Source organism: Saccopteryx leptura, chromosome 2 (genome assembly GCF_036850995.1).
Source record: "Saccopteryx leptura isolate mSacLep1 chromosome 2, mSacLep1_pri_phased_curated, whole genome shotgun sequence".
NCBI lineage: Eukaryota > Metazoa > Chordata > Mammalia > Chiroptera > Emballonuridae > Saccopteryx > Saccopteryx leptura.
Window position 1 is genome coordinate 35,708,428 of NC_089504.1, and position 21,215 is coordinate 35,729,642.

The following is a 21,215-nucleotide window of genomic DNA, read 5'->3' on the forward strand; positions in this document are numbered from 1 at the left end:
TTTTTTTTTCTGTATTTTTCTGAAGCCAGAAACGGGGAGAGACAGACAGACTCCCGCATACGCCCGACCGGGAGCCACCCGGCACGCCCACCAGGGGGCGATGCTCTGCCCCTCCGGGGCGTTGCTCTGCTGCAACCAGAGCCACTCTAGCGCCTGGGGCAGAGGCCGAGGAGCCATCCCCAGCGCCCGGGCCATCTTTGCTCCAGTGGAGCCTCGGCTGCGGGAGGGGAAGAGAGAGACAGAGAGGAAGGGGAGGGGGAGGGGTGGAGAAGCAGATGGGCTCTTCTCCTGTGTGCCCTGGCCGGGAATCGAATCCGGGACTTCTGTACGCCAGGCCGACGCTCTACCACCGAGCCAACCGGCCAGGGCAGCAATTGTTTTCTGATAATAGTAAAGCATGTTTACCACAGAAAATGTAGAATACATAATATATAAAGCAAACAAAAATCACCTGCTGATCTCATTATTTAGTGCTATGTAACAGCTAATGATTATGTGTTTATGTAGCAAGTATTGTTTCAAGTGTTTTGCTTAGATTAATTCATTTATTCTTAGTAACTGCAGAAGACACCCTTCTATGCAAGAAACTGAGACAGAGACTTTAACTTGACTTACATTCTCAACCACTTTATGTGAATGCATGTTTTTCAAATTGGAATTACAAGATTATACTTTTTTATTTTTATTTATTTTTTTGTATTTTTCTGAAGTTGGAAACAGGGAGGCAGTCAGACTCCTGCATGCGCCCAACCGGGATCCACCTGGCATGCCCACCAGGGGGCGATGCTCTGCCCATCTGGGTCATTTCTCTGTTACAACCAGAGCCATTCCAGCGCCTGAGGCAGAGGCCATAGAGCCATCCTCAGCGCCCAGGCCAACTTTGCTCCAATGGAGCCTTGGCTGTGGGAGGGGAAGAGAGAGAGAGGAAGGAGAGGGGGAGGGGTGGAGAAGCAGACGGGCACTTCTCCTGTGTGCCCTGGCCGAGAATCAAACCCGGGACTCCTGCACGCCAGGCCAACGCTCTACCACTGAGCCAACCGGCCAGGGCTAAGATTATACTTTATATACTACTTCGTAATAGACTTTGCCCCCTTCAAACAACATTTAATATATTTCTTTCATGATTGCTATTAAAAATTCAATAGTTGTATATTTGTTTCAAGTTATAGGACATTTTGGGTATGTCCAGTTTTTGTTGTGTTATACATAATACTGATGAGTATCTCTGAATCTATGTCCAACCAAATCTTATTTTGCTAAGGTCATTTCCTAGAAGCCAAACAAGAAACTATCTGCCTAGGTTTTGGAAAAATGGTAGAGGTGTGTGATAGAATTGGAGAGGAAATTCTTCTGTGCTATTTGGTATTTTAAACAAAACCTTTAGAGGTGAAAATGAAGCCTGGTCAATGGTTCTGGGGAGGCCTCCCTGAGAATATAAGTTATAGATCCCTGAAGACTACTCACAAGCAGTCCTTTTTGAATGACAAAGATCATAATTCATTCAATATGTTGACAAAGTCTAAGGAATGTTATGTATTCCCAAAGATGTTTCCTGAAGACTAGGCTGCTTTTAGATAATAAAGAGAATTTATCAAGTGATTATAGTTCCTGAGGGATTAGATTGTGAAACGGGACAGAACACAGAAGTATCGTTTTAGTTCTTTGAGATACAGAATACATTTTCTGAGTTTGCTAGCAGCTTAGAAATAAGTTGACTAGCTCAAACTGGCCAGAGTAACTGAAGCAACTGTATCTAACTAGGACATGAGAAGGGATCACTGAGATTTGTGTAATAAGAGGTTCTCTAACATGCTTGTGTCAGATGTAATGTATTTTCTGGCTATTTTCAAGTTAGACTTACCAATACTATGGTTTTGCTCTTCAATTTGGACTGATAATTACAAATACATATGAAGAATCTAGTTTGTACGAGACTCAGAAGGATAAAAAGATACTCCCACAAACTGTCCTGTAAGGAGGCTAGTTAGGAAGAGAAACCTTCCACACCCATACTTGTAACAGGGGAGACAAGGCAGAGGCCACAGGTGTAGGAAAAATGCTGTGGGGGCTTGAGGGCTAGGTTAGGACAGGCTGATCCTGAAAAGCACACGTATGTACAGCTTATTCCGAGCTGGGGAAAATCAGCATGAGCAGAGGAGGTTGGACAAAGTCATAGAACTTAAGGATGCCAGTTTAGTGAAAACTCTTGATATCACAATGTTTAATTATTTAAGCTATCTCTAAAGAGTAGGTTTTTCATAAATAGATGTACAAAAATGAATTAACACATCCAAAACCATGTAGCTTAAAGGCTAATTCCTTGTTATGTAAACTTTTTACTTAGTTAAGATATACTGAGCACTTCCTGTGAGCCAGGCACTAGAGGAGATACAAAAGAGCGTGAAATGTGGTCCCTGTTATTAGTAACCTGTATTCTCATGAAGATCCAAGGGGTCAAGTCAAGGCAAGTGTGTGCCATCACCACCCTTTGCTCTGCTCTTTGGTCAAGGCCCCTCCAGCAACTTCACTTCCTGTGGCTGCAACCTTAGGCTGTCCGTCATTCCATTGAGTTCTGAAGAACATAGCCTTTTCTAGAAGAAACTCCTTTCTTCAGTGCTTCAGGCCAGTTTTGAGTCTCAAAGTAAGTGGACAGGATATCAAATACTGTCAGAAAGGTAAATAGCAAACTGATCATACACTGGAAAAAGAACTAGTATATGACTAATAAGGAAAATGGTGTTCTGGAATATTTCATTCAACAAACTCTACCACACATGGTATTAGATGCTGGGGAGACAGGCAAATATACAGGCCCTGCCTGCCTACACTGAGAGACAGAGGCCTGCAAATGGACAGTGCTGCAACAGAGAGGAACATGGCACAACTGGAACACAAAGCAGGGGCCCTGCCATGGCCTGGAGTGGGAAGGGCAGCAGCCAAGGTGCCTGTGAACTGAAGCCTAAAGGATGAACAGGAGTTCACTGGTCAAAGAAGAGTTCAAGGCAGGGCATTCCAGGCCAAGGCAACAATTTCAATGGTATTTAACATAGTGGGGAATCAGGAAGAAAATGAAAAATACCTTTGAAGGTATACATGTCACAAAGTACACGCAGTAAAGCCCAAGCATGTCAATCACAGGGAACTGCTTCAAGGGCCATTCAGACTTAAACATGATGCAAGGAAGCAGCACCAGCACTAACACGTTAAGCATGGTCCATGTGAGCATACCTTGATTGATGGCCAATATCTCTGAATGATAGTTTTTTCCATTCTGGCGTCTGACCATGTATTCCTGGATTGGCAAGCGGGCTGTCATGACAGAGTGTTCTCGGGCCTTTTGAAATGTCACCTTCTGTGAATCACAGTTAAATATTTTTCTTTTGAAAATAATACATGAAGACAGTCTTATTTTCATTCACATAACAAATAGTGAGAATCCCTACCTAACACAACTCTTTTTTTTTTTGTATTTTTTTTTTGTGTGTGTATTTTTTCTGAAGTTGGAAACGGGGCAGTCAGATAGACTCCCGCATGCGCCCGACCAGGATCCACCTGGCACGCCCACCAGGGGGTGTCGCTCCGCTGCAACCAGAGCCATTCTAGCGCCTGAGGCAGAGGCCACAGAGCCATCCTCAGCGCCCAGGCCAACTTTGCTCCAGTGGAGCCTTGGCTGCAGGAGGGGAAGAGAGAGACAGAGAGGAAGGAGAGGGGGAGGGGTGGAGAAGCAGATGGGCGCTTCTCCTGTGTGCCCTGGCCGGGAATCGAACCCAGGACTCCCACACGTCAGGCCGACGCTCTACCACTGAGCCAACTGGCCAGGGCCCCTACCTATCACAACTCTTAATTTCTATCTGTAATCATTATGATAAGTGTATTAAATATAAGTAGCCTGTTATTAACTAGTGTCACCCCAATAAATTCAATAAAAATAATTTTTAAAAGGTAAAATGAAAGAAAAAAAAACATCCTGCAGATAATTAGGAGTATTTGCAGATAATGAAGAATATTAACTTGTCCCAAGAAAGAAATGGCTTGTGCGGCAATACCTTACTTATTTGAGAGTCATTTATCCAGGTACCTTCCACTTGCTACTACTTAAAACCAAGAAAGAATTGAGTTGAAAGAGGCATGTCTGCAGCCACATTCTGTGTCCTGAAGTCCAAGCAGTCTAATCAGTCAGAGTAGAACCTTCCTGGCCCTAACTCAGAATACCCAATTCTGGATATCAAGTTTTCGACTCACAGCCAATTGGTAGCAGCAAATTAGAGATAAGGGACACAGGATTCAAGTAGGGTCCACCAGTAGCTGCAAGAGAGCATTAGGTGTGAGAACAACGCTCTCTTGATGCTACTGAGGAAGAGGAAGGGCTCTGAACTTGCTAAAAGGAGTCACAAGAAATCAAAAGTTCAATAATCTGAGGTCACGTAGGGTCTCATTTAGAGAAAAATAACTGATGTCCATTTAAAGATGTCCCTGAGCCATGAAATGAAGTTGAAATTATATCTGCTATCTTGTGAGAGGCTGGAAAGGTCATCTTACCTATTTGCAATTTCAGGATTAAAGAGAAAGGTTAAGATTATTGGGATAATGCACATACTCAGGTTTGGAAGGAGCCTCAGCAGTAACTAGTCCAGTCCATCCAACATCATCCATGTCTGTCTATCCTCTATGATCTTCCTCTCAAGTGGCCTCTGGCTTTAAGTGGACAACCCTTATGACAGGGAATCCATGCATCCTGGGGAAATCTACTCCAATTTTAACAATACTAGGTAATAGGAAAGCCTTCTTGATATTGAGCCAAGTTGGGGTTTTTTCTGAGACTTCCACCCATTTGTCCTAGTTCTATCCTTCCAGGGCCACACCAAGCAAGTAAGATGGCCCTTCCACATGAAAGATTCAGAAACTGGAAGTCAGGGATCATGCCACTATGAATCCTCTCATCTCTAGACTCACAGTTCTGTCAACTGTTCCTTGACTATGATATAGTTTTGAGTCCCTTCATCATTCAGTCAACCTCTTCTGAACTTGTTCTAGCTTGTCAATTCTTTTCATTTACAGTCCCATAATTGACTGGCCACCCCAAGTATGGTCTAACCAAGTGGAATAGCATGAAGCAGTCCCAGCACTTACTTTGTCTGACACCTGGACTACCTCCTTCTCAGACACATGAAATACAATTCCAAGAAAGAACTTCCAAAAATGGTTTAAGTGATGTGTTTCAGATGGAATAAGGGTACAGCTACTCAAAGGACTTCTTTGAAGAATAACACTCCTTGCATATATGAACTATGATTGCTCTTTAAATAAAACGTCTATTGCTTTATAAATACTTTGAACTAGAGTACAGAATTCAAAGTTAGTAGGAAGTAGGAGACTTGGAGCTGCCCTGGAGATTACAGTCCAGTATTTGTTCTCTGAACATTTAAAGATAAAATGATTCCTCTTAAGAAACATTTTTCTGGGAAGAAGTCAAACTCTATTAACAACCAAAAAGTTCCATTCATCTGAAAAATCTCTGTGCCAGTTGTTTTCTGTTTAAACGATGGTGGAAAAATAAAGTAAGATAATGTGTCAATACTGCATATCTATAGACCATACTTACTGATCGTCTAGACCAGGTGTCCCCAAACTATGGCCCGCGGGCCGCATGTGGCCCCTGAGGCCATTTATCCACCCCCCGCCACACTTCCAGAAGGGGCACCTCTTTCATTGGTGGTCAGTGAGAGGAGCACTGTATGTGGCAGCCCTCCAATGGTCTGAGGGACAGTGAACTGGCCCCCTGTGTAAAAAGTTTGGGGACCCCTGCTCTAGACTTTGCTGCCTCAAAAAGGGCACTGTCACTACGCTTGGGAGACAGCATTTAGCTGTTGTCTTTTTAATTTCTCTTAATCTAAAACAGCCCCTTCCCTGATGATTTCAGTATTTATTACACTGACTTTTTTGAAAGTCTGGTCCAGTTGTCTTGCAGAATGTCTCAGATCCTGGATCTGTTTCCTCATGATTACATTTAATTTAGACATTTTCTGGTAATACTTCACAACTGAGATTCCATAATATCAGAAATCAGAGGTATCTAATGTCACTAGTGGTGAGTCTAAGTTTGATAATTTTGTTAAGATGGTGACCTCCATGTCATTTAATTACTATGGTACATTTTTGCCTTTGTAATTTGTGGGGTGACTTTTTTTTTTTTAGATTTATTCATTTTTAGACAGAAAAGAGAGAAAGAGAGAAGGGGAAGGAGCATGAAGAATCAACTCCCACATGTGCCTTGACCAGGCAAGCCCATGGTTTTGAACTGGCGACCTCAGCTTTCCAGGTTGATGCTTTATCCACTGTGCCCCCACAAGTCAGGTCCATGGGGTGATACTTTGAGACAATGTTAGTAGTCAGTTCCCTCACAACCTTTTGTTGAATCAATTCCCTGAATCAAAGATGACTCTGGGGCCTGACCAGGCGGTTGCGCAGTGGATAGAGCATGGACTGGGATGCGGAAGACCCAGGTGCGAGACTCCAGATTGCCAGCTTGAACGCGGGCTCATCTGGTTTGAGCAAAGCTCACCAGCTTGGACCCAAGGTCGCTGGCTCGAGCAAGGGGTTACTCGGTCTGCTGAAGGCCCATGGTCAAGGCACATATGAGAAAGCAATCAATGAACAACTAAGGTGTCTCAATGAAAAACTGATGATTGATGCTTCTCATCTCTCTCCATTCCTGTCTGTCTGTCCCTATCTATCCCTCTCTCTGTCTCTGTAAAAAAAAAAAAAAAAAAAAAGATGGGAGTGGGAGTGACAAAATGATGATTTTAAAAAATTCTACTATGAATTTCTCATTATTAGCTGGATTAAGAGCCCCCCCCACCATATTTTTAGATTATCTTTATGAAGTCATGAACACAGACCTTTTTAGAATAAATGCAATTTAGTTAAATATCTTGTTAAATATGTGTGTGTATCTCATACATTTATAAAAAATATATAAAATACACTCACTTACCCGGAAAACATATATATATATATATATATATATATATACACAAACATATAGATACTTGTGTGATCATAAACCAGGGGTCCCCAAACTTTTTACACAGGGGGCCAGTTCACTGTCCCTCAGACCGTTGGAGGGCCGCCACATACAGTGCTCCTCTCACTGACCACCAGTGAAAGAGGTGCCCCTTCCGGAAGTGCGGGGGGAGGGGCGGATAAATGGCCTCAGGGGGCCGCATGCAGCCCGCAGGCCATAGTTTGGGGACACCTGTCATAGACTATAACAAGGGATACACAACAAAACAGTGTTTTCTCTAGTGGAGGACAAAGATGGGAGGGAGACTTACCGTATTTCTCACTGTATTCCTTTTTATATATTTTAACTATTAAACTATTCTTTATTATCTATGAAATGTTAATTAGTAAATACAAATAAAATTATCAACAAATATTTATATAATAGAAACACACTGGAAAGCTCCAATTATTCCAATAAAATTCCAATTCAACAAAAGAACTCTGGACAGTACTATTGAGGTCAAGCTTGTAAGGCTTCTGTCAGCAGGGAAGACGGACTAAGAAGGAGCAAATGACTCTCACAAAGAACAAAAAGCTGGTAAGAATGCTACATCAGTGATCCCCTGGTCAAGATCAGTTACCCTTACAGAAATGAAGAGGAGAGAAGAAAGGAATTCACCAATGGTGTTGGTGTAATTACCAAACTCCCCATTCTAGTTCCTGACTAGGTTCTGTCAGATCAGAACTGCCGACATCGCTGCTGAAGACAGGGGACTTCACTAGCGGGAGGGCCAACCCAGGCCGAATAGGCTCCTCTTCCTATTGCCTCTGAGTTTTCAGGCCTCTGAGTAAAATTATTACAGGGTAGGTGCCTCTAAAAGTAGCACCACTTTTCAAAATACAGGTTTTCAGGTAAAGTGCACACTTACCTTCTGAATGCTTTCGTCCACAAGTCCACCAAGGATGTAAACTTTGTTCATATCAACATCTTCAAGAGCTAATGAAGAAATAAAGGCCAATGAGATCAAGACTGTTTTATAATTTCTAAATCCAAAGAAAGAAAAGGAAAGAACAATAAAAGTAGAAATTTAATGATATAGAAAACATAGATAGGAGATTAGCTAATTCTCTGAAAAGACCAATTCCAATTAAATAGACAAAATTTGGGCATATCTAATCAAGAAAAAAGGTAGTAGATTCAAATCAACATTAGGATTCAGAAAGGAGACAAAAATTAAAATTACAGAGGAATGTAAAATAATTAGAAAAGAATATGAAGATCAACTTTATATCAATAAATTTGAGAATTATGTGAAATAGATGATTTTCTGGGGGAAAAAAATTTAACATTGATCCAAGAGCATCAATGAGGGCAGCTGACCAGGGAAACTAGCTAGATACATGTGCTCCATGAATCTATGCAGTAATATACATACCATCTTCTGAATCAGGAGTCAGGTACACTAGGGTTTCCAGGGGGAATAAACTAAAGCAGTCTTCTTCTGTTACATCTAGCTGAAAAATACAATAGTCCAATGTGCTATGAACGAGGTTAAACACAGCCCACACTGAAGCAACTACTATAGTTACTGAACATCTAGTTCCTATCAGGCCTGGCTCTAGGTACATTAAGAGGCTATATATATGTCTGACAACCTGTTCTCCGAAAGTGCTCAGCTGGGAAGGGGGAAGAAGAAAGGCACATTCAACCCTACCAGACATGCAGGGAGTACACCCCCAGGACTACAGATGAGGGAGGGACACACCAGAGACAAGCTTTTAGTGAAGGGAATGCTGGAACTGGGTTTCTGAAAAGAGGTGAGGTTGACATGTACAAAAGAAGCACTCAGAGTGAAGGGAATCACCTAAAGAAAGGCATGGAGACAGGAGAGCAGGGGATTACGGGGCCCTGAGCATGGGTCTGTTTGGTTTGCATGCAGCAACCATAAAACACGCCCAGCGGAAAGTAAGGCTGGAAGTGGCTGCACTACAGGAGGGGCTGTGAGGACAGAAACAGCAGCCACAACTAACTGTGCAGCACTGCACTGGAGCTCTCCACACTCGCTGCCTCCATGGACCTCCCTCAGAAAGGCCACACTGCCCAGGCTCAGCTACATAATGCAAACACACACGGGCATTTTTAGTGGCATTTCTTAGGAACTGACCTAGATTGTCCCTGTAACTCAATCACAACACGTAAGAGATCCAAGAGAAAGAGTTCAAAACTAACTTAGTACTCCCTAAAACTCATCTTAAATCCATATTACTTCCACAAGGATTCTTTCTCTTCCTCCAAAACTCATGTTTCATAATTCTGCATTACCAAGAACAGGAAAGGAATCAGGGCATTTCCCTAAAACATTCCTGCAGCATACAGTCTTGCATGCAATATACAGGAAACTAAATACAGTCCTAGATACTTTTATCCATGTAGTGGAAAGGAGAAAAAATTAAATATAAGAACTGATAAGTGGTTCTTCCCCCCCGCCTTAGCAAGAGAGAGAGAGAGACAGAGACAGAGAGAGACAGGGACAGAGAAAGACAGGAAGGGAGAGAGATGAGAAGCATCAACTCATAGTTGCATCACTTAAGTTGTTCATTGATTGCTTCACATTTGTGCCTTCACCAGGGGGCTCCAGCTAAGCCAGTGACCCCTTGCTTAAGCCAGTGACCTTTGGGCTCAAGCTGGTGAGCCTGCATTCAAGCTGGCGACCTCAGGGTTTTGAACTTGGGACCTCAGTATCCCAGGTTGACATACTATCCACTGCCTCACCACTGGTCAAAGTTCTTAATGTTTTTACATTGTAATAATGAAAACACATATTTAGATATGTATTTTACATCAAAATATGAAAAAGTGAAAAAAATCACCCCACAACATACTTTTTAGATGACAATTCAAAATGACACCTACCAGCCTGGCCTGTGGTGGCGCAGTGGATAAAGCATCGACCAGGAACGCTGAGGTTGCTTGTTCAAAACCCTGGGCTTGCCGGGTCAAGACACATATGGGAGTTGATTCTTCCTGCTCCTCCCCCCTTCCCCTCTCTCTCCTCTCTAAAATGAATAAATAAAGTCTTTATAAAAAAAATGATGCCTACCAGGTAACTAGAAAATCCATCATTCATCCTCAAACACTCTTCGTACAGGGGACTGTCTGCTGAGAATCCGGTGAGGTAGATCCAAAATGGCCTGCCAGCTTTTCTATTTGAACCATACAACCTTCGGATCTGTCCAGCCAGTCTGCTTAGTTCCTTCAACGAAATAAGAAAACGTAGGGTGGAAACATGCCCTCTCTGAATTCATTATCAATAAATGGTTACTCAATAAGTTCACTGAGTGCTACTCAGGAAAATCTCAAGAACTGGAATGACCTCCTTTACCTCAGGGGGGAGTACCCTATGGTACCCTATGGCCCACACCTTGTAGATGAAAGCTGAGGTAATGACACAGCCCAGAAACAGTGAGTTCAAAGGAAAAACTGAGAACTCTCCCTCCTTCAGAGCCTGCCATTATATGGCTAATGACATATTAAACTGTTCTTTTAGCATTTATCTAAAATCTTACCATGTGATGTTTACTATTTATTAAAGAGAGGTTAGATTACTACATAGACATTTTTATGTTGCATCAAATAAATTTGGCTCCCTAACTCCAGTAGCTGTAATAGGATTGAAAGTTTTAACTTTCCATTATGATTCAGAGAGCTCACAATCAGGTCTGATTTGGTTCAGTAGAGGAAAGAAAGCTTTGGGTTTGATTTAATCTGATTATCTCAATATAATAAATAGTAGAAAACTCTTGGTTGACCTTTTCAGAGGGCTACAGTTAAAAGAGGCTCCATGTAAGAACCTCAGATCTTCAGTTCTCCTAATTTCTCTGAAAAACAGGCAAATCCTAGCACATCTGACAGGGGTACTGGAAAACACAAAGACTTGTTTTGTAGTGTAAAGCCTAAAACTAAGGCCCAATATGATGTGCTGCCTTGACATCTGGTGGAACTGGGTGGGCCTTAAATGGCCTACCTACAAGTTCTTCTCCCTATTCTGCTTCCACGAATCAAGTACCCTAAAAATCATTTCATCAAAGGGACCAGGTTTAGTTCCTGATTATCCCTGAGCAGTGGGTCTTAATTCTCTAACAGCCCACAGAATCATTCCAACAGACAAATCACATCCTCCTGCAGGAACCAGGGGTACCACCACCCTCTTGATGCTACAGAGCCTGCTCCACAGTCCCCAGTTGTTCCCAGGTGCAGCCCCACGTGGCCCTGCATGGTGGGCAGTGTCCTCCTCCCTCAGGACTGAGTGGATGTCACTAACAAACTATCCATTTTATCTGTTCAGTGTTGAGTGCCATGTGTTTAGCCATCCCCAGAACTCATAGGTGGAAATCCCTCATTCACCAGTAGGAAGGACAATGGATGTACTTCCTAAACAGATATGTTGCAGGTAGACAATCCTACCAGATCATCTCCCCACAATATGTAACCAGGTAAACATTCCTCTTCCTAAAATTTTGCCTCCAGAGAACTGAAACTGAAAGGCTCCAACCAGACTGGGAACACCATGAACACAGAGGCAAAGGGTAGATCTCAAAACAGAAGCTAAGGTAAAGATTTGCAGACTAAACCAGAGGATGTCTATTCTCTTCCTGATTCTCTACAAGAGCCATCCTGGAACTTAGCCATGTGTAGGAAACCAAACACATTTGCTGGTTTACTGCGCAATCACAGATGCTGGAGCTGGTCCCGCTCTTTGTGAAAGCTGCTCCCTTCCAGATTTCCCTCATGTGAGCAGGAATTTGGAACTCAGTGGATCTTCTACCTTCTTAGACATGTGGTGGGTCATACTCAAATCGATACAGAGTCTTGGTCCTGAGTGTTTGGCTTCCGAAAGTTTCTCCTTGGTTAAGGATCTCAGAAAACGTTTGCTGTGCTGGGGGCAGATGCCTAGAGTAGAAAAAGCAGAAAGAAATATGAGTGAGAAAACAGAGGAATAGTATTCAGTAAGAAACAAATCTCCCCAGCCAGGTGAGTCCTATTTTCACAGAAAGAGAAACTAGAAACTTGAAACTCAGGTAGGGTATTCATTCATTAGTCCATTTAGATACAGCAGAGTGGTGATGACTGTGGGCTCTGGAGCTCACTGCTGGGTCTAAATCTAAGTTCAGTTTGTTCATATATTATCTTAAGCATATTATTTAATTTCTCTGAGCCTCAGTCTATTCACCTACAAAATGGCAATAATAAAGGACCTGCCCCTTAGGGTAATCCATGTAAAATTCTGAGCACTGAACCTAGCACACAGCACTGAATAAAAATGTTAGCTATTGTTGGCATTTCTTCTACTTCTGAGTTTATAAACACACATGTACACTAGATTGTTTATATTTGAATGATAGACTTCAATTTTGTTTATTTGATACTCTGATTCGCAACAGAATAGGACAACAGGTCTCAGCTCCCAGATGTTTATTTTTTACTTAAAAACAGTATTAGGAACATGCAGATATCAGTTTGTTAAGAAATAAATATAATTATACCAGGAACCTGATGTATTGTTACCTGAATTTTCTACACGATTAGCTTTTCTTCTTTCTTTTTCTTGCTTTCTTTTGCTCTTCTTTGCTGCAACTATCTTTTCCCAGTTTCTTTGTTTTCTTTGGACATTTTTCTTAGGTTATCCAGAAAACAAAATTGTTTGAGAACTTCATAAGCACCAAAAAGGAAAATGAATATTAGAAACAGTTACTTAATTTTTTTAAATTTAGATATAAAGTTAGGAAAGAAAAAGGATATTAGTCTTAACAACAAAAATAGACTAGATTGTGTTTAGAGAAAGCAGAGCCCCAAGAAGAGACATGTGACGTGATGGGACCAAAGTAGAGTTTAGACTTCCTGATCCTTCTGTGGTGTATCAAAAATTCCTCTTGAACTTGACTTACTTTTCCTACGACACAAAAGGAAATGAAGCCTTAAACCAGTTAGTAGGAAACCCAATCCCTGGAATACACCAGTCATTCACAGTCTTTTTGTTACCAGCATCTACCCTTAGTATAGGGGTCTCTGGGACATTCCATCATCTCAAAACCCACGGCCACCACTGCACTCACCGAGCACCACGTCGCACTGCCTGCGGGCAGGGTCTCTCTCTTCTGATGCTCACATTCCACATCAATCTGTAGAAGCCGGAAGCTTTCAGAGATGCCATCTTCACCTGTGTCTTCTGGGATGATTTCTTGTTCTTGCAGCACGTGTGACTCTGTTTCCTGAGCACTCCCTTCCAACTTCCAGTCCATGTGCTTACTCCTCTGTCCTTTTTGCCCAGATTAGAAAAAGGAACGATTATGTGAGACATTACATTATTTCACTTACAGAGGTAGTTCCCTATATCCAAATGACAAACAAATAATGTTATTGTGTTACTGAAGAGGTGTGTAAAATACTAACAGGTTTATTGAAAAGCATGTGTGTCTTTCAGAGAAATAAGTCAGCACAGAAACATTGCAATGGTAATAGACCCAAATCCACTTCTCGGAAGAGAAGCACAGGTCTGACACCTTCAAGCCATCACTGGTTTAGTCACTGCTTGAGTGACACAGGAAACCAAGTCATTTATGGTGTTTTCTGAAATCCATTCAGGAGCTAAGGGTGGGACAGAGATGGCAAAAGCCACCTCCCTTATGTTTCAGTTTATTTTCTTTTTTTTTTTTTTTTTTTTTTTTAAATTTTATTTATTCATTTTTAGAGAGGAGAGGGAGAGACAAAGAGAGAGAGAGGAGAGACAGCGAGAGAGAAGGGGGGAGGAGCAGGAAGCATCAACTCCCATATGTGCCTTGACCAGGCAAGCCCAGGGTTTCGAACCAGCGACCTCAGCATTTCCAGGTCGACGCTTTGTCCACTGTGCCACCACAGGTCAGAGTTTATTTTCAAAACCACTCCTTTAGCATATATTTATTGAGCACCTACTATATGCAAAGTCCTGTCCTAGTAATATCCTTGGAGGAGGAAGAGTGAGCCAAAACATATGGCAAAGGGTGGCCCAAAATCAACAAAGAATTCTTCTGGGTTGCTGGTTGTTGGTCAAATAAGTTTGTAAATATGATATATATGTTTGCTCCCTTATAGTTTGCATTGGGTGTGGGAGACAGGCTGTAAACTGGCAAAGTCATTATAGCCTAAGGCTTAGTTTTAAAACTAAGCTTTTGCCCACACCCTTGACTGTTGCATAATAGGGGGTGGTGCACTCTTATGAGGAATCCCATTTATGCCTCAGATAAGTGACTTTGTATCAGAAACTTCCTTGTTTGTATATTGAATTAAAGGTTTTTATTTTCTACACTATAAAATGGGGCAGAGGAGCCCATGCTGGAGGAGAGCAAAGAAAGGCCACGTGGAGGAGAGGAGAAGCAGCCAAGATGGCAGCGTGCTGAAGAAGAAGCCAGTTTGTGCAGAGAGAAGGAGATGTGAAACAGAGGTGAATAAGGCTTGTGAAGTAGAAACCTTTGATTCTAGGAAACTCAGATAAGTCAGTGGCTTTGGGAGCCCTGAATGGAAAGGGAAGTGTCTTCCCACTGTGTGTGTCTTGCCTGCTGGGTGCAAGCTAGGATTAAAGCTAATGGCCCACCAGTTCTTGGCTCTGTTGTTTCATTACTGTCTGTCCGAATCAAATGCAAACCTGCATGGGCCAGGAGGCTGTGATGGTGGCTGTGCCTACTGGCTTTACACTGGTGATGTATCAAAATTTGTTATCCCAGACTATTCCCTTCCTCAACTCAGTGAAGTATCACTGCAGCAGAAAGCCACCATCACCAGTGTGAATATTTAATGTCTCTCAGAAGTGCTGAGGCAGAAAATATAGAGAACCACTGTTACAGCACACTTAAGGAATGTCACAATTTCAATATGGCATTCAAAATCCCTGAGAAAGGTGAGTAAAAAATGGTCTAGTCTACAGTTGTCACAAAGAATGGTATGACCATTGCTCATGGATGCTCCTGAGTCCAGTGTGTTACCACCATCTTAGAGAAAGCATATCTTTGGCCTGACCTGTGGGGACGCAGTGGATAAAGCATCAACCTGGAATGCTGAGGTTGCTGGTTCGAAACCCTGGGCTTGCCTGGTCAAGGCACATATAGGAGTTGATGCTTCCTGCTCTCCCCTCTTGTCTCTCTAAAATGAATAAAAAAAAAAATCTTAAAAAAGAAAAAGAAAAGCAACCTGACCAGTCAGTGGCACAGTGGATAGAGCGTTGAACTGGAATGCAGAGGATCCAGGTTCGAAACCCCGAGGTCGCCAGCTTGAGCGCAGGTTCAACTAGATTGAGTAAGGCTCACCTAAGGTGAAGGTCACTGGCTCGAGCAAGGGGTCACTCGGTCTGCTGTAGCCCCCTGGTCAAGGCATGTATGAGAAAGCAATCAATGAGAAACTAAGGTGCCGCAATGAAGAATTGATGCTTCTCATCTTTCTCCCTTCCTGTCTGTCCCTCTCTCTGTCTGTCACCAAAAAAAAAAAAAAAAAAAAAAGATAAACTGGTCCAATACCTAACAACCTCATTTTATTATAAGAAAACAAATTTGTTAAGGAAATGGTAGTTTGTTAACAGCCATGAGATCTCTTCCTCCTCTGAACTCCATAGCATTTTGCATTCTTATCTGTGTTTGTCCATTCATTTAGTCCATAAATATTCATCAAGCTCCTCCTGTGTGTCAGGACCTTTTGGAGGATGACTGGGAGGCAATGAATGTAGATATTGTCACTGGAGAAGTCTGGCTGAGGAGAAAAGAGAGCTAGGGTTGAAGTATCTGGAGGGGCTGCAGAATTTTCCATTGCTGTTCTGAAAATTGGACAATCAACGCTTATCTTTTTTCTCCCAACAATCTGAATTCCTCTTCAGGAAGGACCCAGTAACTACATCTACCTACACACTGAACAGTTCAAAGACTCTGGCAAACAGCAGTGTTTAAATAAATGTTTGTTTGTTTTTGTTTTGTTTTTGTTTTTATATTTTATTTATTGATTTTTTTAGAGAGAGAGGAGTGAGAGAGAGAGAAAGAGAGAGAGAGAAGGGGGAGGAGCAGGAAGCATCAACTCCCATATGTGCCTTGACCAGGCAAGCCCAAGGTTTCGAACCAGCGACCTCAGTGTTCCAGGTTGACGCTTTATCCCACTGCGCCACCACAGGTCAGGCCTAAATATTTGCTGAATAAACAGAATTTTAATACCACCGTCCCCATTCCCTTCTTTCCTATTCTATTCCTGTATCTCTGGTCTCTCCAAAGTCCTATAGTCCCTGGAAATGTTTTTTAGACTAGAAATTGGGATACACTGATCTTGAAAATCAAATGAAGGCAACTCCAACCACTACCAGTAGAATCATTAATATAGAAGGTTGGGCATTCATGAGGATAGGGACATCTTTTTCATCTTTGTATCTTCACTGGTTAGCATGGGCCTGGCACAGAATGGAAGCTCCGTGAATATTGAATCAAAGCTTATTTCCTAGTAATCCTAGGAAGTTAGCATGGGGAAGTAGGGCATCACAGAAGCACGGATCTACCAATCCATGTGAGACATTATCTATGCCCACATTTAGCATTTCATTTCTTCATTTAATAAAATTGTTTTCTGAGCTTCCATTCCAGGTACAGTGCAGGGTACTGGGGTTACTCAATTAATCATTTAACAAATGGTTAGTTACTAAGCACTTGACATAACACATGCTGAATATTTGGGGATAATGTTCATCCTGTTTTCATGGGGCTGCAATTATCCGACCCAGCCTTGTATGATAGGTGGTCTGCCTGTTTCCCCACCAGATTACAAACCCTTCTGGCAAGAGAGGATGAAGAATTCACATGCATACCCCCAGCACTCAGTACTGAACCTCAAAGTATGAAAGCATCCTAAATGATTGATAATCATGTCATTCTGCTCAGAATCATGCTGGATTCTCCATTTCGCTAATGGTAAACAGCCAAAATCCTTACGACTGCTGGTACTGATCATTAACCTCTATCTCCCCCATCTACTGTTCTCTGCCACCTGCTCTACTTGCTGTTCCTCAAACATACCAAGGATATTCCTGCCTCAGGGCCTTTGCACTTTCTATTCTTGCTAACTCCAATGTTCTTCCTCTAAATAAATATGTAACTACATTTCTCACTCCATTTAGATTTTCATTATCCAATATACTTTACTTGGTTTTTGTGGGAACTTCCCTATTTTTTTTGTTGTTTGTATTTTTCTGAAGTTGGAAACGGGGAGGCAGTCAGACAGACTCCCGCATGCACTCGACCGGGATCCACTCGGCATGCCCACCAGGGGGTGATGCTCGGCATGCCCAACAGGGGGTGATGCTCTGCCCATCTGGGGCGTTGCTCTGTTGTAACCAGGGCCATTCTAGAGCCTGAGGCAGAGGCCATGGAGCCATCCTCAGCACCTGGGCCAACTCTGCTCCAATGGAGCCTTGGTTGCAGGAGGGGAAGAGAGAGACAGAGAGGAAGGAGAGGGGGAGGGGTGAAGAAACAGAGGGGTGCTTCTCCTGTGTGCCCTGGCCAGGAATCGAACCTGGGACTCCTGCACGCCAGGCCAACACTCTACCACTGAGCCAACTGGCCAGGGCCAGAACTTCCCTATTTTTATAACTAAGTGTTCTGTTTGCTTTCTTCACTACTGTATTTTCTATGCCTAGAAAGGGTCATAATACATAACAGATGCTCAATAAATACTAGCTAAATTAATATATCCGCACTGCAGCCGCATCTCTGAGTTTTCTAACCCAAGTCCCACTTGATAAGCATATTCCCGGGCGCTTTGTAAAGGACCAACCTCTGTTTGCATACTCTTCTCATTCTCAGGTTTGGTCTGCGGAGCTGGCTCCACGCCTCCAGCACCTTCAGCAATAGAACACGGGCCCGAAAGTACCCCTCCCATGGCCCCGCCTAGCCCATGTTTCCCGCGAGTGCGACGAGAAACAGGAAGGTAAAGCACCAAGAAGGTGCGGAACACCAGTCCACACAACTCTTAAACGCTGTATCCCGGCATCTTCCCCGCCCTCAAACGCTGCAGCAGTCGGGAGCCACACTCCAGTCAAGAGTCCCCAAACTTTTTACACAGGGGGCCAGTTCACTGTCCCTCAGATCGTTGGAGGGCCAGACTATAAAAAAACTATGGACAAATCCCTATGCACACTGCACATATATTATTTTAAAGTAAAAAAAACAAAACAGGAACAAATACAATGTTTTAAAATAAAAAGTAAATTTAAATCAACAAACTGACCAGTATTTCAATGGGAACTATGCTCCTCTCACTGACCACCAATGAAAGAGGTGCCCCTTCCGGAAGTGCGGCGGGGGCCGGATAAATGGCCTGGGGGGGGGCCGCAGTTTGGGGACCCCTGCTCCAAACCTTAACCTACACCGCAAAGAGCCCCGGGCGTACCTGATCCTGTCATCTCACGCAGCGGTAGGGCACATCGGACCACACCTTCAAACCCACTTCCGGTTCCCACCCTTTCCGAATGGCATTCTGGGGATTGTAGTTTTCCGCTTACCAAGTCGGTGTTCAGGGGCCCGAGCGGAGGCTTGGCCTTCTGAACCTCACCCAGGCACAAGGTAACTCCATCTCGCCGAAAGTGTTGCCACGCCTCCCTGAGCCTGTTTCCCGGACTATTACATGGGATTACAATCCTAGCTGCTTGCCCACCCTACCGGGCTGCTGCAGGTGACTATGTGACTGTCAAGAACTGGACATTGTGAAATTGGGCTGAATCCAGATGGGCTTTTACAACCTCCCATCTTACGGCCTGGGAGTCTCGCTATGCTTGGCTTCCCCACAAGCAGCAAGGCCCATGAGCTGACAGGTTTTCCCTGAGCGACCATTCCCCTTCACCATACCTGGCTGTCCAGGCTCACAACAGAGCTATCCGGCCTGAGCAGGTAAGGAATGAGTCTAGCTCCTGGCCACTGTCCTTTATCCATCTTTTCTCATATATAAATGGGGAAACTGAGGCTCAGAGACCTGAAGTGACTTGCCCAACCCTTGTGCTGATAAAAATTTGTCAGCCATTCTTCACTTTATTCCTTCAGTCCTCGCAGTCTTGCCCTTTAAGAAAGATCCTGGCCCTGGCCGGTTGGCTCAGCGGTAGAGCGTCGGCCTTGCGTGCGGAGGACCCGGGTTCGATTCCCGGCCAGGGCACACAGGAGAAGCACCCATTTGCTTCTCCACCCCTCCGCCGCACTTTCCTCTCTGTCTCTCTCTTCCCCTCCCGCAGCCAAGGCTCCATTGGAGCAAAGATGGCCCGGGCGCTGGGGATGGCTCTGTGGCCTCTGCCCCAGGCGCTAGAGTGGCTCTGGTCGCAATATGGCGACGCCCCGGAGGGGCAGAGCATCGCCCCCTGGTGGGCAGAGCGTCGCCCCATGGTGGGCGTGCCGGGTGGATCCCGGTCGGGCGCATGCGGGAGTCTGTCTGACTGTCTCTCCCCGTTTCCAGCTTCAGAAAAATGAAAAAAAAAAAAAAAAAAGAAAGATCCTACCATAAATGAGCCTGAAATGTCTCCCACCCAAAGAAACCACAGCACTGTTGGAAGCTACCTTGACCCCACACTGCTACCCCTTCTGGGCTTTTCTTCCCGCAGCAGCTCCCACCCGGCCCCCAACCCATGCTCCAATCCATTCATTATCTGTTACTGGAGCAATTTTTAAATACTAAAACTAAACATTCTGCCCCACCCCACCGAAGGCTTTTGCAAAAACCCAGCTCTAATGCCTCTTTTCTGCTCAGAAGCTGGCCTTGGCTTACTGCTCAGCAGGGCTTGCAAAGTGGCTCAAATGGTCTTCAGTGGCTCCCACCACACCAACCAGTCCTGCACCTTGCACTCAGTCATATTGAATACCTTTCACCCCTCTCTGCCACTACTCTTGTGTTTCTTTGCTTTAAATGAGTTCATGTCTACTTCCCTGCAACAGAGGCCTCCTAGCTGTTTCACTGACTGCTGTCCCAGCCCCACTGGCCCCCATCCATTTGCCAGGTGATTATGTGTCTCCCCTACTGCAAACCGCACCGTGTCTTCCTATCATACTCGGATGTAAAATCTGACCTTCCTAAGGCCTTTGCACAGCCTGGCTCTTGGCTGCCCCTCTAACCTCATCTGTTACTCTTCCTCCAACTTGCTGTGTTCCAGTCACACTTATCTTCTTGAAATGCTTCAAGCACACCAAAGACCTTTCCAGATACTGTTCCCTTTCTTCTCACTTTCTCCATGGCTGACTCCTTCTCATCCTTTCAGCTTCAGCTACAACATTCTTTCTTCAGAGAGGCCTTTCCTGATCACCCTGGGTAAGATTGGCTCATCCCATCCCATTTTGGCACTCTCTTCACTTTCTTTACATCACCTATCATTCAGTCATCTCTCTCTCTCTCTCTCTTTTTTTTTTAAGATGTTAGTTATTTTAGAAAGATGAAGGGGAGGAGCAGGGAGTATCAACTCCCATATGTACCTTGACCAGGCAAGCCCAGGGTTTTGAACCTGTGACCTCAGTATTCCAGGTCAGTGCTCCATCCAGTGCACCACCACAGGTCAGATCATCTCTCTTTTTAAAAATGTATCTTTCCTACTAATTATAAGTTCCTTGAGGGGACTATATCTATCATGATGATTGTATCCCCAGTACTGCTGCACAGTAAATATGTGTTCACGGAAAAAAACAAATGAGTGATTTTTCTTCTTTCTCAACACATCTCAAACTTACCTTCCTATCTATTAAAGCTAGGATCTGACACACAGTAGCTACTTAAAAATACTTCTTGACAAACTAGTTGTAATTAATGCTTCCTCCTACAGGAAGCCTTCCCTGATCACTATTCTGCCCCCATCCAACAACTTCTCTCCTTTGAGCTCTCACACACTTTATCTGTTCTTTTTGGTGGCCCTGAGCGCACCTTCTGTTGTAGGTCTCTATCTCTACATGTCATCTTATCTCTTGGACCAAGAATAAATACTTGAAAACCAGATTCTCACCCAATTACTTATATCCATAATCCTGCATCAGGCATTGTAGAAGCCCTGAATAGGAACACAGAACAGGGACAGAGTTCAGTGAGGCAAAAGCCACAGTGGTTCTGCTCACAAAAGTACTGAACACAGTACCAACGGGCTGAATGCAGCACAATAGGGATAGAATTAGCAATTATTGAGGAGCCACTG

General features: G+C 43.7%; 1 protein-coding gene and 1 non-coding gene across 4 annotated transcripts; one reads left to right on the top strand and one right to left on the bottom strand.

The window, feature by feature from the left end:
• Positions 1–1,565: 1,565 nt before the first annotated feature.
• Positions 1,566–18,502, bottom strand: TRMT10B (tRNA methyltransferase 10B). Of its 3 annotated transcripts, none has more exons than XM_066367628.1 (9): positions 18,452–18,502; positions 13,120–13,322; positions 12,572–12,680; positions 11,832–11,956; positions 10,107–10,259; positions 8,442–8,520; positions 7,935–8,002; positions 3,229–3,352; positions 1,566–2,664 (listed from the first exon to the last, which is right to left on the bottom strand). In XM_066367628.1, the coding sequence occupies exons 1-9, from the start codon at positions 18,462–18,464 to the stop codon at positions 2,558–2,560; spliced, it is 981 nt and encodes a 326-aa protein (XP_066223725.1). In that variant the 5' UTR covers positions 18,465–18,502; the 3' UTR covers positions 1,566–2,557. The 3 variants fall into 3 exon arrangements, with proteins under 3 accessions (XP_066223725.1, XP_066223726.1, XP_066223727.1); XM_066367629.1 differs by lacking the exon at positions 18,452–18,502 and adding an exon at positions 17,837–17,948; XM_066367630.1 differs by lacking the exon at positions 18,452–18,502 and adding an exon at positions 15,056–15,075.
• Positions 18,503–19,131: 629 nt separating this feature from the next.
• Positions 19,132–19,207, top strand: TRNAA-UGC (transfer RNA alanine (anticodon UGC)). Its single transcript has one exon. It is a non-coding gene; the product is annotated as a tRNA-Ala (tRNA).
• The last annotated feature ends 2,008 nt before the right edge of the window (positions 19,208–21,215 follow it).